At 47.5% G+C, this 22799-nt stretch overlaps 1 protein-coding gene across 5 annotated transcripts in view; it reads right to left on the bottom strand.

Moving 5' to 3' along the window:
• Positions 1-22799, bottom strand: part of LOC146194078 (proton-coupled amino acid transporter 1-like) — a 122477-nt gene that overhangs the window by 27817 nt on the left and 71861 nt on the right. For all 5 annotated transcript variants that reach the window (XM_084602973.1, XM_084602976.1, XM_084602975.1 and 2 more), the window contains 2 exons: positions 19145-19229; positions 18326-18598 (listed from right to left, as the gene is read on the bottom strand). In XM_084602973.1, coding sequence (XP_084459099.1) covers positions 18326-18598; positions 19145-19229 — 358 coding nt within the window. The remainder of the gene's footprint in view (positions 1-18325; positions 18599-19144; positions 19230-22799) is intronic.

The following is a 22799-nucleotide window of genomic DNA, read 5'->3' as shown; positions in this document are numbered from 1 at the left end:
AAAAAGCTTAATTCGAAGCCGCGACTATGATCAGCTCGTGCCCAAAAAGCCCAGAAACAAACGCAGTACAAAACAAAAAACAAAAAATGTTAATTCAAAAGCAAATAAGCAAGCAAGCCGTTAGCAGAGAAAACTTGAGCGAGAGCATCTTCGGCCTGTGATTAATGCTTTCTAGGGACAGGCAATGACTCAGCATATTAGATTACACATTTCATGCACAGCGCAGACATTATAGCATATTTCAATGTTCTAGCATCTGGAAATGTTAATTTTGGCAGTCTTGGGCTCCACTGCGGTATTATGAAATTCAAAATCTAAGGTTGCTGCGTGTTTCCTAACCTGCGTACGTCGCCCCACCCACTCCCCCCCCCCCCCCCCCCCCAAAAGGAAAAAAAAAATTACCTCCTCCACCTCAAAATATTGTATCACAAACACAGTAGCCATAACTGACTGCACCTTTATCTCACTAGGGGAAAGTGAGCCTATCAATGAGACAGCACAGAGACAACCCTGCTATACATGAATGGCCCAACAAACTACGAAAAACCTCCAAGAGCCGCAAAAAAGCTACTAGATACAGTCGAACCCAGATATATCGAACCCGGATATATCGAATTTCAGTTATATCGAACTCACGGAATATCCCCTCGAAAATCCCATGTAAAAGTATAGGAAAGCCGCGTCAAATATCGAACTCAATTTCACCGGTCGTTCGATATATCGAACTCCGCACCACGCACTGGAAAGTGTGCCTTCCCCAAAGACGATCACATCACCCTTGGCCGTTTGCCGCGTGACGTTTTCAAGGCGCGCGGAAGTAATGTGAGGGGACAGTTCGGCTAGGGCAGCGCCGTGCCCATTCCCTAAAGGCGCGCGCATTTGCGGTTATCCTTTCCTGAGCGCCAGCACAGGATGTTTGCAAGCCATGTGCGAGAATGAACTTGTCGCGTTCGGTCCCTGGCCGGACGCCGAGCGCGGCCGGGCAGCGGGCAGGAAGGAACTGAGACTTGCCCCGATCCCGGCACGATAACAACAACCCCTTTATTTCACGCGAACAGCATCTTATATAGCAAGCACACATGTGACCAGTGACGTCACGGACAGACAATGTTTCAGACGCGGCACAGGCGCTATCAGCACATCTCCCCTTTTCTCTGAAAAGATACATTGGCATTTGCAACAAACTTAGCACTGCCACCAACAAAGGATGAACACTTTTTAATGGATGCAACCAATGCTCAAAACAAAATAACAGTCAGTCATTGAACCCATATCGGTCTGGCGGTCGGACATGACGGCCAAATCGTGTTCTATATCCAGGAGGGCTAGTTTGTGGCAAGGGGGTATCTGATGGATCGGCAGGTGCCTTCGGTTTAGATGGATTAGTTTCCTGTTCCATTTCTACCCGACTATCATATGCCTGCGGAAACTCATAGCTACCTCCTCCTTCCTCGCAGTCATTCTGCTGGGAAACAAAGCGAACCAGGAATTTCCTGTTTCTTTCTAGAACTACATCCGTAGAAGTTCTAACTACATACGACCTCGGACGTTGTGCAGGACGTAAGACTCGCGCTTTCACTTTGCAGTCTGTCACCCATACTTCCGCTCCTGGTTTGAGGGCTGGCAGAGGAAGAGCCCTATGACGACTATTGAAGTACCTACGCTGCCGCTGTCGGATGGTTACATCGCGATCTCTGAACTTTTTCAGGCTCACCTTCTGGGGCAGAAGGCTCTTGGGAGGGACAGGGACTGTTGTGCGTAGCCGCCTGCCCATCAGAAGCTCTGCAGGGCTTTTTCCCAGTGGCCCTGGGGTGTCCCTGTACGCTAGCAGCGAAAGATAGGGGTCCTTAGCTTTTATAATCAGCCGTTTAATTGTTTGGACCATCCTTTCTACTTCCCCATTTGCCTGAGGGTATCGGGCTCGTCGTCACAGTGCGGAAGCCATAGTCGCGAGCAAAAGACTGGAATTCCTGAGATACAAATTGTGTTCCATTATCCGAGATGACAACCTCTGGTATGCCATGTCTTGCAAAGAAACTTTTGAGGTGCATAATGACAGTGACACTTTTTGTCGAAGATAGCAAGGCTACCTCTGGGTATCTAGAAAAATAATCTACTACCACCAAATACCATTTTCCCTCAATATGGCAGAGATCAACACGTAGCTTTTGCCGAGGACGCTGTGGAGTGGTTGTCGGAATCATTGGTTCCGACTTTTGTTGCCTGTGTTCCGCACACACTGGGCAATCAGTTACCAACGCTCTCAGCTGGCAACTCAACCCAGGCCACCATACGGACTCTTTGGCTCGAGCTCTGCATTTCTCGATTCCTTGGTGACTCTCGTGCAAGCGCGTCAAGACCTCTGCGCGTAATTTTTGTGGAATCACTAGCCGCACACCTTTGAGTAGCACGCCTTCAGCGACTGTCAGCGTTGCTCTTTCCTGCCAGTATGGACGCAACACCATCGACAGCGATGAGAACTTGGGCCAGCCTTCCAGGCTGAATTTTGTGAGAGCTTGACAGACCTCATCGGCTGCTTGTTCAGCTTTGACTCGTTCAAAAAGGCTAGCCTCGACGGCATTTGTCAAACAGCCCGAAACGAATTTCGCGACTTCGCCAACACTCAGCGCATGAGCATCAATTTGGTTTCCCTGAATCGGGGCTCTAGACAATACATCTGCAGTAATGAGGCTCTTACCCGGGACATGCACAACCGTAAAGCTGAACCGCATAAGTCTCATGCGAAAGCGCTGAATACGAGGAGGCAAAACATCTAAAGGTGATTTTCCCAACAACGTTACAAGTGGTTTGTGGTCGGTTTCAAATACAATTTCAAGACCTTTGATGTACCCTTCGAATCGTTCTGCCGCCCAAGTCATTGCCAATGCTTCCTTCTCAATCTGAGAGTATCTGGTTTCGGCAGGCGTCAGCGAGCGTGACGCAAATGCAACAGGTCTTTTTTTCATTGTTTGGTTGAACTTGTATCAATACGGCCCCCAAACCGAATGATGACGTGTCAGCGGAAAGAATCGTAGGGTACTTTACATCATAGTTAGCCATGACGCGCTTCGAAGAGATAACGTCTTTGACGTACGACAGCGCTTGCTCTTGGGCTGGTCCCCACATCCATTCGGAACCCTTCAAAAGCAAGTGACGTAAAGGCGCCGTTTTCGAAGCCAAATCTGGTATGAATCTTGCCAGATGATTAGCCATACCGAGCAGCCGTCGAACGTCAGACACGTTAGCTGGCGTCGCCAGTTCTTTGATAGCACGAACTTTTTCAGGATCCGGCTTGATGCCATCTTTACTAAGCACACAGCCAAGAAATTTTATCTCAGTTACCCCAAAGGCACACTTTTCTTTGTTTAGCGTAACACCGGCACTGGCGAGACGATCTAAAGTTAGACGCAGGCGTTCGTCATGTTGAGCCTTGTCGTTACCAAAAATGAGCACATCATCCATTAGGTTTATCACGCCTGGGATTCCTTCAAGTATCTGCGACATTTTCCTCTGAAAGATCTCGGGTGCCGACGTTATTCCAAACGGCAGTCTTTGAAAACGGTATCGCCCAACTGGCGTTATGAACGTAGTTAACAACTGGCATTCGGGCGACAACTTAATCTGAAGAAGCCAGAGTTGGCGTCCAACTTCGAAAACACAGACGCACCACCTAAAAGACCGAAGCTATCATCCACAGTTGGCATGACAGCATTCGCGAAGTACACTTTTGTTTAATTGAGTCAAGTCAACGCAAATACGAACCGCTCCAGATGGTTTGAGTACTGGCACAATTCCTGCACACCATTCTGTTGGTTCTTCTACTTTGCGGATCACGCCATCTCGCTCCATACGCTCGAGCTCTTGCTTAACTCGGTCACGCAAGGGTAAGGCTATGCGACGCGCAACATGAATTGCAAAAGGTGTCGAGTTCGGCTTTAGTCTAATTTTGTATTCTCCTTTTATCGCTCCTAGACCACTGAAAAGCTGCGGGTAGGAAGCTTCAACGGCTGTTGCGCTACTGATCGAGTCCGCAAATTTAATAACTTCCAGAGCCTCAAGCGCTGGGAGACCCAAAAGTACGGAGCGTAATGGTGAGACCACGTACACAATTTGCTGTACAGTGTTTTGTTTCCACTGGATAGTGGCATGAAGCTTTCCCAAAACATTCAGTGGCTCATTCGACGGGCCTGTTAGGATTAGGTAGCACTTTTCTAGCTTGGTAGGTAAACCGGGAAACGTCGAGGGCACAACAGAAACTTTGGCACCGGAATCAACTTTAGCGAACGCCGGAGTGCCGTTAATGACGACCTGTACATAACGAGAATTAGAGTACTCCCCGTTCACTACGCCAACGAAGAACGCCGCCTTGTCCATATGGAGAGAAGAAAGCTGTACCTTCTTTCCATCACGTGCAGCCTTTTTTCGACATACAGCTGCGAAGTGTCCGGAACAACCGCAGTAGTTGCATTTGGCTGCTTTTGCCGGGCACGAGGCTCTGGGGTGCGTTCCTTGACCGCAGTTGGGGCATGACCCGGGGGTGCCTGGTCGGTAGGACTGGACTCTGGGACGCGGACCTTGTATTCCAGATGAATAGTTCTTTGACGAGCTGTCCGAGTGCTGTCCTGAAGAATACTTTCTGGGCTGTCCTTGGTTGCTGACCGCGTCAAGATTGCCGGTCGCCGTTACCAAGGGTTCGTCGCCGGTTTCTCGCAGTTGCAGCTGCTGTCGTTGGACTGTCTCCTTTAAACGCGCCTTTGCCAAAGCGCTGGTGAGAGTCAAATTCGCATCCATTTGAAGCGACTCAGAGAGCTTAGCGTCCCTGGCGACCACGAACCTGTCGCGAATCATGCGTTCCTTTTCGTGGTAGTCGCACCGGTCCGCCATCGTGTGCAACGCGGTAACGAATTGGTCGACGGACTCTCCAGGTTCTTGAGTGCGACGGTGAAAGCACGCGCTCTCATAAACAAGGTTCCTTGCGGCGACGAAGTGCTCGTCGAACTTCTTTTTGACGACTTCGTATTGCTTCTGTTCTTCTTCGGGTAATGAAAAAGTAGAGAAGATTTCTCTTGCTTGCCTGCCCATCGTATAAAGTAGCGTCTGGACCTGCGCTTCTTCATTCCGCTCATTTAGGCCCGAGGCGAAGCGGTAGCCATCAAAGAGTTGGATCCAAGAAGGCCATTCGGACGTCCGGTCGAAGTCAAACCTTGGCGGAGCTGGAACCGCGAACATGCCGTGGGAGGGCTTGGCTGCGTTGTCCTCTGACATGGCGCCCGTTGACGAAGTTAAGGCAACGCCTCTCAAACGCCAGAGGACCCCACTCCTGACACCATGTCGCGTTCGGTCCCTGGCCGGACGCCGAGCGCGGCCGGGCAGCGGGCAGGAAGGAACTGAGACTTGCCCCGATCCCGGCACGATAACAACAACCCCTTTATTTCACGCGAACAGCATCTTATATAGCAAGCACACATGTGACCAGTGACGTCACGGACAGACAATGTTTCAGACGCGGCACAGGCGCTATCAGCACAGAACTAGAGAGAACCGGTGGGAACGAGTGGGGAAAAACGCGACAGAGCGAAGCGCAAGGGTGTGCCCATTCTTTTGCCGAGCTATCTCTCTCCTTTCTCTTTCCCGGCCTCGTTCGCAGTAGCATGCGCTACGCATGCGCCAAGCCAGCTCAGCCCGTTTTCAGACAGAGCGTCGGACGCTTTCTCCAGCGTGTGTTGCGAACCCTCTGCGTGCAGTGGCTGACGTGGCTATGGCGCCTGCGGAAGTTAACAAACGGCAGATCTCTTTTTTTCTTTTTCCCCAAGAGTCGTCTATTTTTATCGTTGTGCTGTACGTGCGGCGTAGCGTAAGATATGGCGTTACGAAGCGGCTTTTTTTTTTCTTTCATTTTTTTTTGCGGGAGTCGTTTATTCTTGCATGTATGAATTAACGAAAGCACGCGGTCAGCTGCGATCACGGTGGAAGAAAGAGAGGTGTTCCGACGGCGCCGAGAGGGCCCTCAGTACCCGTGCTGCCAGGGGCAGCACAGGTACTGAGGGCCTGTCTCGTCGCTCATTGCGCTGGCGTTTCTATGGGCGCACCTAGGACGGGCGCTTGTTTTTGACACATAAGGGTGTTCACCTGCTTGAAACAATTTTTATTTTGGTTGGAATTATGTACCTTTATATTCCTGCCCATTTTCTAGGTTATAATTCGACTTGGGGCAGCATGAATGATTTCTTAATTGATATGCAGCTCTGCGGTTTACGACAAACACGTAATACAATACTTCTTGAAAGCACTCCTGTGAACGGCGCGTAAAGAGCATCCAAATGAGTACAAGATAACTATGCGAGCCTTCACAGCTGCCAACATGTGCAAAGTTTCAGGTACTGTCGTGCTGACAAAAAAAATTTAAAAATAAAACCGAACACAGTTACATTAGCGCACTCCGCTATTTGAAATTTTTCTCGCCGTTCTTTTTTCAGGTTGATAGCAAAAACACGCTAATGTCCTGATTTATTGCATTACGGACAATTGTAGAAGGCTTTTGCTGCAACCTAAATGTAAACATGACGCAAGAAATTTAACAGCGGAACCCGTAGGCGCGCCTTTGCTTGCATTTCTTTTTATTGCCATTACACGTGCATGTCGTGCATTACAGCAAAATTTGAAGGTAGGATGTTATAGGGCAATTCCATGTAAGATGTAACAAAGGATGGTCGGCCGACATTAAAAATTGATTTTAAAATTTTGATATACTGTTGCCCGATAACTGGAAAAACGATATCTGCAATTGGTCGTGCTGCCAAATTTTTCTTTTTCGGCGCATAGCAAATTAATAATAGCGAAGGAGAGGAGTGCCGCCCTTATGTTCTCTGTTGTTTTTGACAACTTTGCTTATTGATTACATTGATTGCAGAAATTATAATAAAGTTAGGTAGCTGAAAATGGTCTCACTAAAAATATGCATGCTTTTGTTTGTATTCAGATAATTTTGTTTTTTTAGGAAGTGTAGACTTTTTAAATTTTTTATTTACATGAACAATAAAGGTGAAGTTGATGCTGCATAGCGGTTCCGGCTACTCCTTTCCACCAGATTTGTAAGAAACACCTAGTCTGTTTTTATGAATTATCCTAAAATATGAATGAGGATAATGTTTGCATTCTTCCATGGTTCCGGTACCATCTATGACACCAGGCACTGTGTATACAAGGTGGCCAGTTTTTCTAGCATGATATCCCCCCCCCCCCACTTCCCCACCGTTCTTTAACAAATCTGTAATTATCTGATCCTCTCCAGCTGATTCCCCCTTTTCGTAGTTTCTAATGCTTTCTTGACCTCGTTCGTCGTCACTGGTGGAACATCTGTTTTTCCCTACCGCCAATCTCATTACGGTCCTCACTACTTTGGCTACTGTATAGATCTGTATAGAACTCCTCGGCTACTTCGACTATCTTGTCCATATTCGTGATGACGTTGCCTGCCTTGTCCCTTATCGCATACATCTGGTTTTTGCCTATGCCCAATTTCTTTTTTACCGCTTTAAGGCTTCCCCCGTTCTTTACAGCATGCTCAATTTTCTCCATGTTATCTGGCAGAAACCGTAGCGAATGATTCGGAAATTTGTACGCGTGGCGTTCCTGAGGCGCTTGTGGCACCATGCAGCACAGAGATGTTTTTCGAGCTTTATCTTCACCAAAACACGGATTACGCAAAAATACGATAAAGCTCAATGAGCAAGCAACGTATTCCAAATATTACTAGTGAAATGAAGAAATTGTGAAGGTCATGGAGAAAAGCCTCATTAAAAGAGAATGTTTCTTAGCTGCAATCGTTTATTTTAATCATTCGACGACGCACATTACCTTAATTCCTGTGCACAGTTTCTGTGTTTCTTTCATGCAGTCCTATGCATGCCTGCATGAAGTGTGAACCGCAGATCGAAGGCGCGGCAAAAGCTCCAGTCTGACCATGTGGATGCTGTTGTCTGAGATAGACACGCGCATCTGGCTACAGATAGCTTTGCTTTTTTTGTGTTCAATACTTCACTTTGCCACTGGAGCGCCACGTTCATTCTGATACCATCTGGCGCAGCGCAGTTTCTCGTATGGCAACGGTTGTGGAGTCCGCGAGTATGAAGCAAACGCTCAAACATCCCCGACAGCGCTTCAATCTTGCTTCCTTCACCTCCATGTAATCGGCGTCTGGTTGCGATGCGAACAAGGGGCGGATAAATATCGAACCTTCATTTCTCATGCCTTGAACAGCTACCCAAGAGGCATTGCAGCGGCGGCATGATGTTATGGAGCTTCTCTTTAATTGGCGAGACGTGGCAACAATCCGCTAGAAGCGTGCCCGGTGCGTGCTCTGGAGCGGCGAGCGCAGCGTGTCGTCTGCTCGAGCAAACGACGCGTCTCTGTTTGCTCGGAAATGGAGTTATTTGTTTAAACAGCGTTACGAAAGTTTCTATCTGCTCAGCAGTTGAGGTGTAAATATCGCTAAATAAATATCTAAGGGTTAGGGCCTTTTAATGCTGATTTAAGTGCGAAATTATAAGCGCGCGCGCCGATGCTTCATAGGCACGCCAGCAGAACCGGCGGAGAGGATGGCCCCCAGAACACGTGCTGCCCCTAGCGGCTGCCCTCTCTTCCGGTCACACTAAGCGGCCGCGCGCTCGCTGCAGCGCGGCCGCGTCGTCGGAGCACCTCTCTTTCTTCCACCGTGGCTGCGATCATGACACCAGCTTTAGCATTTTTTGCTTCAAACAGCATTTGCAGCAACTGTATCATGCTTTCCAATATTTTGTGCGCGGCGTGATAAATCCAACCAGGCTTGTGCAATTAAGCCTACACGGGCAGTCTGCCAAGTTCGCTCTCCGCCACCACAAGAGCTATAAAAAGATAAACAAGATAAACAAGCCGCGATGTTATCGCTGCGCAGCATCTTGGCATGCTGCCAAGAAATGAGCTGTGGATGAGACGACCCAAATGGAGTGCGACATGCAAGCGAATATGCTGGCGATTTTTCCGCGGGGACACAGAAACCTTGTTTCGAGCTGCCGGGTTCGAACGGCAGAGGGACGCAGTTCCAACAAGTTGGAAATTTTTTGCTTTGTCGCTGCAGCTCGGCTCGTCGCTGAGATCGCTTAATCGCTTGCATGTGAGCGAGCAGGCCTTAACGCTTTTTTTTTTTTCGAAGTTCTCGAGTGCGAAAGTGAAGGGTGGGTTCATATGAGAGTGAGTTGATTAAGCGACAAATGCGGTATCGTTTTTTTGCATCGTAAGTGCTGTCCCAAGCAGATTTCTGTATATCGAATTATCGATATATCGAACTATTTCGCGATCTCTTTCGAGTTCGATATATCCGGGTTCGACTGCATATCCATTAGAAGCATGCGGCGTTTAAAACACAGCGCAGAAGTACTGCTAAAATATCACAAGCACCACCACGGCCCTTTTCAGAGTGCAACGCAGTAGAAGTGGTGCCTCGTTACAACCGTCCTTTGTGTTATGGGGATTGCAGTGAAGCATCCTGAAACCGCAACGGTTCAGCATACTCGAAGAGCGGAAGAAGCACGTGGATGCAAGACAGGAAAATATGAGTAGGCATTATAATGGCGTGATGCCATCTCAAAATAAAATAAAAGGCCAGTGACATGTGCTGCAGTATCTGAAACATCGCAACTGGTCATATTACGGCCGCAGAAAGTTGTCCCTGAGTATGGCCAACTTTTGCGGCCAGTCGGGGAATTTTGGCGTAATGTGGAGCACATTTAACGAATTTCGCGCATATGGCACAGCAACATGCAGCTGTATCAAAATGGCACAGTTTGCGCAGCTGTTGTACCCCTGAGCTCTTGCAATCTTGTGATGAAAGTGTCTGATTGTCCGCAAAGCTAAAGATGCAGCGACGAGACAAACACGAACCACGTGCACCGAGAACGCAATAAATGTACAAAGGAGCAATGCGCCAACAGCGCGCTGTCTGCTGACTGTTGCAGCACACAAGGCGAAGCTCTTATTGGTGCATTGATGCAAGTCACGTGACCAATTGGGCCAGCTAGCCATACCAGGTGACAAGGCCAAAGCTAATGTTGGCGCGCGGCAGGCTTCCACTCTGCAGTTCCAGTGTTCCGTTTTTATTGCTGTTTGGGGGGTCGCCTGCTTTTTTTTTTTTCGGAGATGGGAAGATGGGCTGAAGAGTGAAGGAAGCAGAGGAGGTCGTCACACCAGCACCAAGGGCGGATGTTTCAACAGCGGGGTCGAGTTTATGGCGCCTTTGCGTTCGCTCTGAGTTGAGTGTCCGTGGTTGTTCGGTACATCTGAGATGCAGTGCCATTGCCGTAATATATATTTTGACGGTTGCTCCACTCTCGTTCGTAATAACCGACTGTTCATATGACTGTGGTCGTTATACAGTCGACAACTGATTTTTCGGACTCTCAACGGACCACGAAAATGTCCGAAAAAACAAATGTGCACCAAAAAAAGCTCAATTTATTGCCTATTATTCACTTGGAGGCCGGAAAAAGTCATCAATGCTTTTCTGCACCGCGCTCCGCTTCCGCGCTAACAAGTCCGCCTGAATTTCACTTGCATCAGCTCAGCTTGCGTCGACTGCGCTGCTGCAGGTGGGTCATCATCGTCATCACTCTCAGATTCCACAAGCACTTGGCAAATAATTTCTACATCTGTAAAGCCCAGTGCACAGTTCCAACTCGTGGTCCACATCTGTGAACTCTGAAAACGAGACGGCCAATGAAATGATGGAATTTCGACACCAGCAGTGCGAAGGTCGTGAATGAGCTGCTCACTGCCTGACAGCTGCTCGGCGACGCTCTCCTCGACCAAGGCAGCCGACTCGTCATTCAGCACAAATCCCGCGTGGCGGAAGCCATTGCGAAGCGTTGTGGATGCTACAGACTTCCACGCATCGGCGAGCGTGCTAAGTGCTCCAAGCAAATTGACAGAGTAGGTTTTCGCACTGCCGAGGCACACCACAACCACCAACCCCTGGATCACAGCAGCGACTCCGTGAGTGCCTTCTCGCTGCCGCGGTGCACGCAAAAAAAAAAAAAAAACTTATAAAATCCGGAAACAGCTTCTTGAAGAACTACAACCACCAATGACCAACCACTGGATCACAACACCGACTCTATTGAGTGCCTTCTCGCTGCCTCGGTGCACGTTAAAAAAGAAAAAAAAAAAACTTGAAATCCGGAAACAGCTTTTTGAAGAACTGAAGCCGATTCAATTAAATGAGAGCCACAGTAGTGACAGAACGTAGTTCTCGCATCAGCACGACCACGGCTAGGCCTCGCTACGCTTGGCAACGCACTTGAAATGCATGGCAAACACACAGAGGAACAGGCAATCCGGAGGTACAGTGGTTTTCAAAAATTCACAGCCCATGGTTTCGGTACGCAGAGCGGCTGCCGGGATGTTCGTAGGATGTCGGGTCATCTGGAGGATTGTGTGGGCAGGTCCACACCATGTGGTGCAGGTCTGCCTTCTCCCCGCAATATTTGCATTTGGGGCCTCCAAATGACACAAATACAGTGCCAACAATTGGGGGGTGGAAGGCTGCCCTATCCAGCTCTGGACTAGCGGACCAACGAGCCCCCGTGACACGGACGCGGATAGCCGCGGCAGCCGTTGGAGTCCTGGACTAGGGATCCCCGTCTACACATCCCCCTCCCCTATCTCTACTCAATAAAGACTTTTACTCACTCACTGAGGGTGTTCGCGTCGCCGGTCTCGGCGCTAACCACATGGGCGATTGGCGCGCGTTTGCAAATTGCTCCAACATACGCTCATAGGCGGGCATGCATCAGGATGTGAAAAACGAGTTCCGTGGCTCTCTTGTCACGCCGTTATGCGGATCAATGTCCACGAAGCGTTGAGATGCCGCGCTCTGCAGTGGCGAGATCTTGCTTCTCAGTCTGCTTCTCTTGCGCAGCTGTAGCGAAACTCAGTATGACTTTCCTAGAAAACATAGCTCTCCTCAATGCAAACTCTTCGAAAGAAGAAATACCAAGTTTAATGGGAACAAATGTTCTACCATTAGTATACTTGCACTGGACAAATTGGAGATCTTAAACGTCTACTGTGAATTATCTCAGTGTGAATAAATTTGAACATTATGCTACATTTCATGATATATCACTAGATAGCTTACGTCATGTACAATTACACTGTACTAACTGTTGGTCTTACGTCATGTACAATTACACTGTACTAACTGTTGGTACTAATGAGTTGTCACTAATTTGTAAATTGTGAATAAATATTTTGTTACACCTTCAAGTCATAAATTGTTGGATAGTAATTGTGCTGCCCTCCCCCTCACCGCTAATTCGTTGATGGGTTTCTTTCTTACTAATCTGTTGCATTCCTTCTTCAGATTTAGGCTAATTCGGGACCTCACCATCCTGTGGTCACTGCATTGCACTTTCCCGATTACCTCTACATCTTGCATAATGGCGGGGGTTGAACACAGTATGAAGTCAATTTCATTTTTAGTCTCCCCGTTAGGACTTTTCCATGTCCATTTCCGGTTCTTCCGTTTGCTGAAGAAGGTATTCATGATTCGTAAGTTATTGCGCTCTGCAAACTCAACTAGTAACTCCCCCCCGCTATTCCTAGAACCAATGCCATAGTCACCTACTGCCTGGTCTCCTGCCTGCGTTTTCCCTACCTTGGCATTGAAGTCGCCCATAGTACTGTATATACTGCGTCTTTACCTTTCGCATTGCTGATTCTACATCTTCATAGAAGCTTTCAACTACCTGGTCATCATAACTACATGTAGGTGCATAGGACTGCACAACCTTCAGTTTATACTGCTTATTAAGCCTAATTACAATGCCTGCCACCCTCTCATTAATACTATAGAATTCATCTATATTACCCGCTATGTACTTATTGACAAGGAAACCTACTCCTAGTTGTCGCCTCTCCGGTAAGCCTCGATAACACAGTACATGCCCATCCTTCAGTAGAGTATATGCCTCATTCGGCCTCCTAACCTCGCTAAGCCCTATGACATCCCATTTCATACCCTCTAGTTCCTGTAAGAGCACTGCTAAACTAGCTTCACTAGCTAGGGTTCTAGCGTTAAACGTTGCCAGGGTCAGTTTCCAATGGCGGCCTGTCCAGCGGAGCCAGAAGTTCTTAGCACCCCCTGCTGCGTCACAGGTCTGACCGCCGCCGTGGTCAGTTGTTCTGCAGCCGCTGGTGACTGAGGGCCAGGGTTTTATGAAACTAATCATGAGAGGCTGCGGCCAGGACTAGCTAATAGTACTTTTCAAATAATTATCACCCTGTTTTCAATTGTAACTAAATATGCAATATGCCTGGTTGGAAAACTTATACCAGGTAAATAATGGGATGCGTTGATTAATTATCACTAATTTGTTAATTGCAAATATAAATAAATAAATAAATATATATATATAATTACACTACAACCTTAAGTTACATATCATTGGATAGATTATGTCGAGTATTATTGCACAGAACTAATAATGTGGGTTAATTATTTATCACTAATTTGTTATCACCATAGACACAGTTCGCCACAATACACCAGATTTAGCTTAATTCAGAGCAAGATACTGTAATCCTTACTCATCTTTCTTGATAGTGGGGTACAACTACAGTCGAGCCCACTTATAACGACCCCACTTAAGACGAACTTTCGCTTATAACGAACGAGACCGGAGCGACCGCCAAAATATACATTACTTCAATAGCACAAGATCACACGTATAACGAACGTCCATGAGCGCTGCCGATCGGTTACAGCGAACGGACGGCGTAAACCAGTGCCCCAATACGAGATAACAATGGGCTCCCATCCCTTTTGGTCTGTTTTCGCAATCCTCCTCGCAAGCGAGCTACCCTTTGCTCGCCGACGCGCGCTGCCTACGAGTGTCGGCGCGTGGTGTGGCCTCCAAGGCCACGCTGCCGCCCCTTCTCGCAACTCCGCTCCCCTCTCCTCTCGCCATTCCCTCGTCTTCGCCTGTCTCCACGGCGCCGGCCGCTGGCATAGTCTTCGAAGTTTCGTCGTTTCGTTTCCTGGCTGTTCCATTGAGCGGCCGTGTCAGGGGCGCGGGGCGCCAGGAGGCAGGCCTCTCCATACGCTAGCGGTTGTACTGTTTGCATGGGCGGACTGAATGCGCAGCGGCGCATTCAGTACAGCGGTGACGGTTCGTGGCCTCCGAGATTTGCGGAGGTAATCTCGGAGGCCATGGGCGGTTGAAAGCAACTACGGTAGGAGCCAACAGGTGGCAGCACTGACGCTCAGGGATGCCTCTCATTGGTCTCCCCGCTGCATACCATGCCCCGCTGTGTGTCTGTTCCGTTCCGTTCCGTTCCATTCCTTAGGCACTTCCTCGCTTGCCTTGCGTGATTGTCGCACATGCGCACGTGCTCCGTCAGTTGCGGCGCTTTGTTGTCATTTTCGTGTGTGTGGTGTGAGCGCTTCGTCTGTCGGGCCTGAGTCGTATAATTCGGGATGGCGGACGGGAATTGCCTGCCTCCAGCGGTCACGAAACGAAAAGCGCTGGACATGGCAACGAAGCGAGCAATTGTGATGGAACTGCCTCAAGGTGCTAAAAATTGCGAGCTGGTGAAGAAGTACAACGTGTCGAAATCAACCATCTCAACAATTCCGAAGAATAAGGAAAGGATCGCCAGCTCCGACGCCAACACAGCGGACAGAAAGCGCCTGCGGAAGGCCACCTATGCGGACGTAGAGGATGCGCTGCTGAAGTGGTTCGTCGACGCATGGGCTCGCAACATTCCGATAAGTGGACCAATGATGCAGGGCAAAGCCAAAGACTTCGCATTCCTACTAGATTTTCCCGACTTCTGCCCAGGCAATGGCTGGCTACATCGGTTCAAAGTGCGGCATGGGATTGTTTTTAAATCGATTGTCGGTGAGGCACGTTCGGTAAGTGACCAGGATGTTGCCAATTGGCTTGCAACAAACCGAGCCATTATTGCAAGCTACGCGGAGCAGGATGTGTATAACGCAGATGAAACTGCATTATTTTATCAGATGCTTCCAGACAAGACGCACTCCATGAAAGGGGAGTCATGCGCTGGCGGTAAACACAGTAAAGTGCGCGTTACAGTTCTTCTGTGCACTAATATGAATGGCAGCGACTGGCGCATGCCGTTTGTAATCGGAAAATCCAAGAAGCCACGTTGCTTTCGGAACCATGTACCCGTGCGCTACAGGCACAATACTAAGTCCTGGATGACATGGGATTTATTCGCAGAGTGGCTGGGCGAGTTTGACCGCGACATGCAGAGGCAAAGCAGGCGTGTGCTGCTGTTGCTCGACAATTGCTCAGCGCACTACGTGCAAACGTCTCTGACGGCAGTGACTGTACTTTTCCTGCCACCCAATACCACTTCTAAAGTGCAGAATCTTGATTTGGCCATAATACGCTCCTTTAAGGCATCGTATAGGCGCCGCATTGTGCAGCGCTTGCTCATCGCCGTTGACCATCCGGCCGCTAACTTGCCGCTCCGAGTTTCATTGTATTCAGCCCTTGACATGGTGAAGGCGGCCTGGGCGGAGGTGACGACCGCTTGCGTGCGAAACTGTTTCCGCAAGGCCGGCTTCGTCGACGCAGTACCGGACATCGGGCCTGATGCCTCCGATGATGATGGTTCCGGCGGCGATTTGTGGCAGCGCGTCGTCGACTCCGACATGGGAGGCCCTGGCATTGGTTGGCAGGATTTTATTTCTGCGGATGAAGACGCGGATATTGCGGAACCGTGCACGGACGAAGGCATCGTTTCTGAAGTGTGGGCCGAGAGCGACGCGGAAGAATCAGATAAAGATGAAACGTCTGAGCCAGCACCCGTAAGCACATCTGTAGCAATGGGCTATATAGAGGGCCTCAGACAACTTGTCTATGCCAAGGGACTCGGCGAAGAGCACGCTAGTGCTTTAAATAAACTGGAGACCGCCCTCATTGCATCTGCACTGCAGAAACAGACGAGCATCACAGACTTTTTTGCTAAAAAATAAATTTCGTGTTTTGACCGCCAACTTTTTTTTTCTCTTTTTTAGTTTGTGGTCCAGTTACTACGAACTTCGGGATATAACGAACGGACGCCGCGTGGCGCTCAGGTTCGTTATAAGCGGGCTCGACTGTATACACAACATAAGCTATTCAAAGATATATAACTTGAACAGTTAGCACGGTACTCAATGTTTAATTGCAATTAACAATTTAGCGATAATTAAGTAACACCCATTATCAGTTCTGTGCAATAATACTTGTGCAATAATATAAATTCAGGTTTAGCGTAACATATATATGTATACGCAATTAACAAATTAGCGATAATAGTTTAGTGCCTACCAATCATTATTTGCTATAATACTTCATACAAGCTTTCCAACCATGCATGACTTCATGGTGTAGCATATTTCATACTTAGTTGCAATTAACAAAAGAGCGATGATTAATTGAAAAGTACAATTAGCTAGTCCAGCGCAATTATACTCTACATAGCTATCCAACAATTTATGACTTGAAGGTATAGCGAAATATTTATTTGCAAATTACAAATTAGTGACAATTCATTAATACCCACAATTAATACAGTATTATCATACTTGACAAGCTATCCAGTGATATATCATTAAATGTAGCACAATGTTCAAATTTATTCTCCCTGACATAATTCACAGTAGACGTTTAAGATCTCAGATTTGTCAAGTGCAACTGTACTAGACAAAATGGCCAATGGTAGAACATTTGTTCCCATTAAACTTGGTATTTCTTCTTTCGAAGAGTTTGCATTGAGGAGAGCAGACTTTTCTAAAAAAGTCATACTGAGTTTCGCCACAACTGCACAAGAGAAGTGGACTAAGTAGCAAGGTCTCGCCACTGCAGAGTGCGGCATCTGAACAATCCTTGGACATAGGTCCGATAACAGCGCGGCGAGAGAGAGGCACGACACTCGTTTTTCGCGTCTCGATGCACGTACAGCGAAAAACGTATGTTGGAGGAAGATAGCAGAGCGGCAGTATTTACAAACGCGCGCCGAGACCGGTGATGCAAATATCCGGAATCCAGACGCCCTCTTTCGAAGCTAGCGGCAGCAGCGAAACCACAGAGGAAGAAAGGCGAAACGGACGAACGCCGCACATAGAGTTCCGAAGGCATGTTACTTTACAGCGCTAGAGGGAGGAAGAAAGCTGTCGTCACATAGGGCACCCTCGTACCGAGCGCCGGGCAGAGATAGCAGCGCCGCGGTGCGGCCCGGCAGCCGCTCCGCGGACTGAAGCCGTGGGCCGTGTATTTTTGAAAACCACTGTACAGTGTTCTGTACCGGAGGCGAGCAGTGACGGAAGCAACGCTGTCTCGGAAACGGAAGCTGCTAGGCAAATAACATAGCCTCGATCCAGCGTCAGTTTAGCTGAGGAGCGGCACGCAAGGCCGGCACCGGTTTCGAGGCTATTGAAGGAAAAAGTAAACAAACAAGATGGCGGCGACACCGCTCAAAATGTGTGGCAGTTGGCCCGGCTGATGCTTGGAATGTCCGAAAAATCGAATAGCCCTCCTTAGTGTGTCCGAAATTTTGAGCAGCATAATACATTGACTTTATAAGGTATGTCCTGGAAAAATATATAAGGTATGTAAGGAAAAAGTTCGAATAATCAAGCATGTCCGAAAAATCGGTCGTCGACTGTAATTGGGCCCCGACTGTACCAACAACCATTTATGTTTATAGCAGCACTGCTAATGGCAGCTTGTTTGGTTGTGCGGTTTTCTGTTTTCAAAGCATTTTGATTTACTCAAAAGATTTACTCAAGGAAGAGTAAAGAACAAAAGTAGCTGTAATTTATCGAAAGAAAAAACTAGGCTGCTTTACGTTGATATGACCACAAATGCCAGCCTACAGGCTGTGGCATACGCTGTGGCATAGTCATACTAAAATGCAGTATATTCATTTCAGATGCTCCAAACGGATGAAATGTTAGCAGCAACGAAAGGACACAGTATGACATCACCACCCCCCATACCCCCTTTTGCAAACACGAACTTTGACCATTTCGGAGCCCCTACGGTTGATGGGGGACTCCCCATCAAAGTGAGAGCAGATTCAGACTATCAATCACCGTGCGCTAAAACCTGACATTCATGATCAATTCGAAATATCAATTCCTGGTTAAAATGTGAGTTCTTCCGTCGATACTGCCAATGAGTGGTCAGACCTACCAGAATATGCTGATATCTCCGACAGTAGACAGTCCCTTTAAGCTAAATTCCCTTTTCAATTGAAAGCGGGTCAGACCACTTACAATACCGATGCCTTCGAAGGCATAGATGACGGTGCCAAAGTAGATGGGCAGGCGGCTCCAGCCCACGAAGAGGGGCCGTTCACCGATGTTGGGCATGTCCTGGAGCAGGTTGTAGAAGATCAGCACCATGCCCGTGGTCTGCAACAGGTTGGCCACGGTGGAGGCAAACGCCAGCATGCGCAGACTACGGATGAAGTTGTACAGCACCATGAAAGGCAGCAGGATGGCTAGGCACACGTACACATTCATCTCTACGCCCGCCCCGTGAAGGACCTGCACAGAACAGAGACATGTTTTCAACGCGTGATTGAACTGCATTAGTTAAAAGCAAGAGAAAGAAGTCCTGTCCTGTTACGTACAATTTTCTATTCCATCAACTGCTGATTAGGAAGTGGAACATTTTTTCCACATAGACTCCGTCAGATCTGAGGACACAAAATGTATGGAGTCTCACTGCAGTGTCCGCCTTTCTTTCACTAAACAAACTTTCAAAAATGCTACTTGCAAGTATTTCATGCTAAGTTCCATGCACTTTTCCATACAGTCAGTCCTTTATAAGCCTTTTATAGTGAGTAACAATGCAATCTTAGCCAGCTACATGCAATCATGCAATCAAAGTAAAATGCAGAGACATTTAAAGCCCTACTCTTTATTCAAATGCATTTCTAACAGTGACAACAATAAAAATAGTTTGTGACTAGAAAGAGCTAGAAAGCCAAAGTGTGAAAGCTTTCTACGCTCACACCTGTCACAGCGAGAGACCACCAAGGCAATGCGAAGAAAAAAAAAGAGAAATTAGGAGCTGTGGGCCATTCTCACCTCCTTCATACTTGTCGCAACAAAGACAAAGTAGACGCAGCAAAAGCCAAACTGAGTCAACAAAAGAAAGCAGTTCACAGTAGACCTGCAATGAAACAAGCAACACATTGTTGAACTAGTGGGCACACCATGCAGCATCTGTGTTTTAACAGTGCTACAGGTAAGGATGTGGAAATATTCTAAGCTCTCAATAAGTACAAACTGATTATTTTTGTGGTTCGGTTCACATCTGACTCAAGATATTGGCATCAGAGAATTTCTGACTGTTCGACAGCAATCACACACGCTCTAAGAAAGGAAACCGCAGCAAAACTACAATATCTGGGCTAGTTATCCCAAGATCAGGGTTTAAGTGTCAAGAAAGCAGTGCACAGGTGCCCTCCTTCCTAGTTACGTCTTTCACTGTAGAAACGATTCATATTTGTACACTGGCTAGGCTTGGACCTCAAACAAAACTTCACAAGTGAGCTTCCCAGTATGCCGCACTTAATAACAAAAAAAAAAGATGGCTGGCCACCTGCTTCAAACAATCCCAAAGGTATTTGTTTGATCTTACCATAACATTCCCTCTAGTTTGGCCCACTCGACCAGTTGCAGCTGATCGGCTGCACAGCCAGAAGGGAGTCCTCCCAGGAAGAGGGGTTTTATAATAACACATGCTTAATGCCCGAACCCTGCTAGTGTAAGCTCCCCTATGTGGTTAACTACGATATGCACGAAAGCCCACCTGCAGCATTTTGCGGTAAGGCACCTGAAGTAGGGTGGGGCCAAGTCGAGGTGTCACCAGTAAGGCAAGCAATTTTGTAAAAAGCCATTGTGTGTGGCGGTGGCGTAGCGGTAGAACATCCGCCTCGCATGCAAGAGGACCGGGGTTCAAATCCCGGTGCCGCGCAATTCTTCACCGGATGACCAAAAAAAAAAAAAAAAAAAAAAATCCGCGTGTCGATGGAATTGCATATACAGGTTTGGGGTGCGACCTGATGCCGGTGAACACCTCCGGCAACGCACTCCCTCACCAGAACAGGAGTTGGCCACCCTGGTGCAGTAATTGGCCACAACCTCCTATGATAAGCTCCATAAAACCCCGGCCCTCAGTCACCAGCGGCTGCGGAACAACTGACCACGGCGGCGGTCAGACCTGTGACGCAGCAGGGGGTGCTAAGAAAGCCTGGCTCCGCTGGACAGGCCGCCATTGGAAACTGACCCTGGCAACGTTTAATGCTAGAACCCTAGCTAGTGAAGCTAGTTTAGCAGTGCTGTTAGAGGAACTAGAGGGCATGAAATGGGATGTCATAGGGCTTAGTGAGGTTAGGAGGCCGAATGAGGCATATACTGTACTGAAGGATGGGCATGTACTGTGTTATCGAGGTTTACCAGAGAACGACAACTAGGAGTAGGTTTCCTTGTCAATAAGTATATAGCGGGTAATATAGATGAATTCTATAGTATTAATGAGATGGTTGCAGGCATCGTAATTAGGCTTAATAAGCGGTATAAACTGAAGGTTGTACAGGCCTATGCACCTACATGTAGTTATGATGACCAGGCAGTTGAAAGCTTCTATGAAGATGTAGAATCGGCAATGCGAAAAGTAAAGACGCAGTATACTGTACTAATGGGCGACTTCAATGCCAAGGTAGGGAAAAAACAGGCAGGAGGCAAGGCAGTAGGTGACTATGGCATTGGTTCTAGGAATAGCAGGGGGGAGTTACTAGTTGAGTTTGCAGAGCGCAATAACTTACGAATCATGAATACCTTCTTCAGCAAACGGAAGAACCGAAAATGGACATGGAAAAGTCCTAATGGAGAGACTAAAAATGAAATCGACTTCATAATGTGTTCAACCCCCGCCATTGTGCAGGATGTAGAGGTAATCGAGAAAGTTCGATGTAGTGACCACAGGATGGTGAGGTCCCGAATTAGCCTAAATCTGAAGAAGGAACGCAATAGATTAGTAAGAAAGAAACCCATCCACGAATTAGCAGTGAGGGGGAGGGCAGAAGAGTTCAGGATCTCGCTACAGAATAGGTATTCAGCTCTAACTGAGGATGGCGACATTACCCTAGAGGCAAGGAACAATAATTTCAGAGATATCATTACTGAGGGCGCGGTAGAAGTAGACGGTAGGATAGTTAGAGCGGTAAGCTGTCTAAGGAGACGAAAGATTTGATTAAAAAACGGCAGAGTATGAAAGCTTCCAATCGAACAGACCAGATCGAATTGGCCGAGATATCAAAACTAATCAATAAGCGCAAGGTGGCCGATATAAGGAAGTATAACATGGAGAAAATTGAGCATGCTGTAAAGAACGGGGGAAGCCTTAAAGCGGTAAAGAAGAAATTGGGCATAGGCAAAAACCAGATGTATGCGATAAGGGACAAGGCGGGCAACGGCATCACTAATATGGACAAGATAGTCAAAGTAGCCGAGGAGTTCTATACAGATCTCTACAGTAGCCAAAGTAGTCAGGACCGTAATGGGATTGGCGGTAGGGAAAAACAGTCAGACATTCCACCAGTGACGAAGGACGAGGTCAAGAAAGCACTAGAAACTATGAAAAGGGGGAAATCAGCCGGAGAGGATCAGATAACTACAGATTTGCTGAAGGACGGGGGGGATATCGTGCTAGAAAAACTGGCCACCCTGTATACGCAGTGCCTGGTGTCATCGACGGTACCGGAAGCAAGGAAGAATGCAAACATTATCCTCATTCACAAGAAAGGGGACTCTAAGGACCTTAAAAATTACAGACCAATCAGCTTACTGTCTGTTACGTATAAGGTATTTACTAAGGTAATCGCTAATAGAATCAGGACAACCTTAGACTGCAATCAAGCAAAGGATCAAGCAAGGTTTCGGAAACGGTACTCTACTATCGATCATATCCATACCATCAATCAGGTGATAGAAAAATGCGCGGAATATAACCAGCCCTTATACATAGCATTCATTGATTACGAAAAAGCATTTGACTCAGTTGAAACCTCGGCGGTGATGCAGGCATTGCGAAATCAGGGGGTAGACGAGCCGTACGTGAAAGTGCTGGAAGATATATATAGTGGCTGCACAGCAACCATAGTTCTGCATAAAGAAAGTAACAAAATTCCCATAAAGAAAGGTGTTAGGCAAGGAGACACAATCTCCCCAGTACTATTCACAGCTTGTTTAGAGGAAGTATTCAGAGACTTGGAATGGGAGCAGTTAGGGATAAGGCTAGATGGAGAATACCTCAGTAATCTGCGATTTGCTGATGACATTGCCTTGCTAAGCAACTCGGGAGATGAACTGCAAATAATGATTGATGACCTAGACAGGAAAAGTAGAAAGGTAGGCTTGAAAATCAATATGCAGAAGACTAAGGTAATGTTCAACAGCCTCGGGAAGGAACAGGAGTTTACATTAGGTAGCGAAATACTGGAAGTAGTAGGCGAATATATCTACTTAGGACAGGTAGTAACCGCAGATCCGGACTATGAAAAGGAAATAACAAGAAGAATAAGATTGGGATGGAGCGCATTTGGCAAGCACTCGCAGATTATGACTAGCAGCTTACCGGTATCGCTCAAGAGGAAAGTATACAACAGTTGCATCTTGCCTGTACTCACCTATGGGGCTGAAACGTGGAGGCTAACCAAGAGAGTTCTACTTAAGTTGA

The sequence above is a fragment of the Amblyomma maculatum genome, chromosome 4 (genome assembly GCF_055883805.1).
Source record: "Amblyomma maculatum isolate TAMU_Amacu chromosome 4, ASM5588380v1, whole genome shotgun sequence".
Lineage (NCBI taxonomy): Eukaryota > Metazoa > Arthropoda > Arachnida > Ixodida > Ixodidae > Amblyomma > Amblyomma maculatum.
The sequence above is the reverse complement of the archived record's forward strand: the minus strand, read 5'-3'. Positions and strand labels throughout refer to the sequence as shown.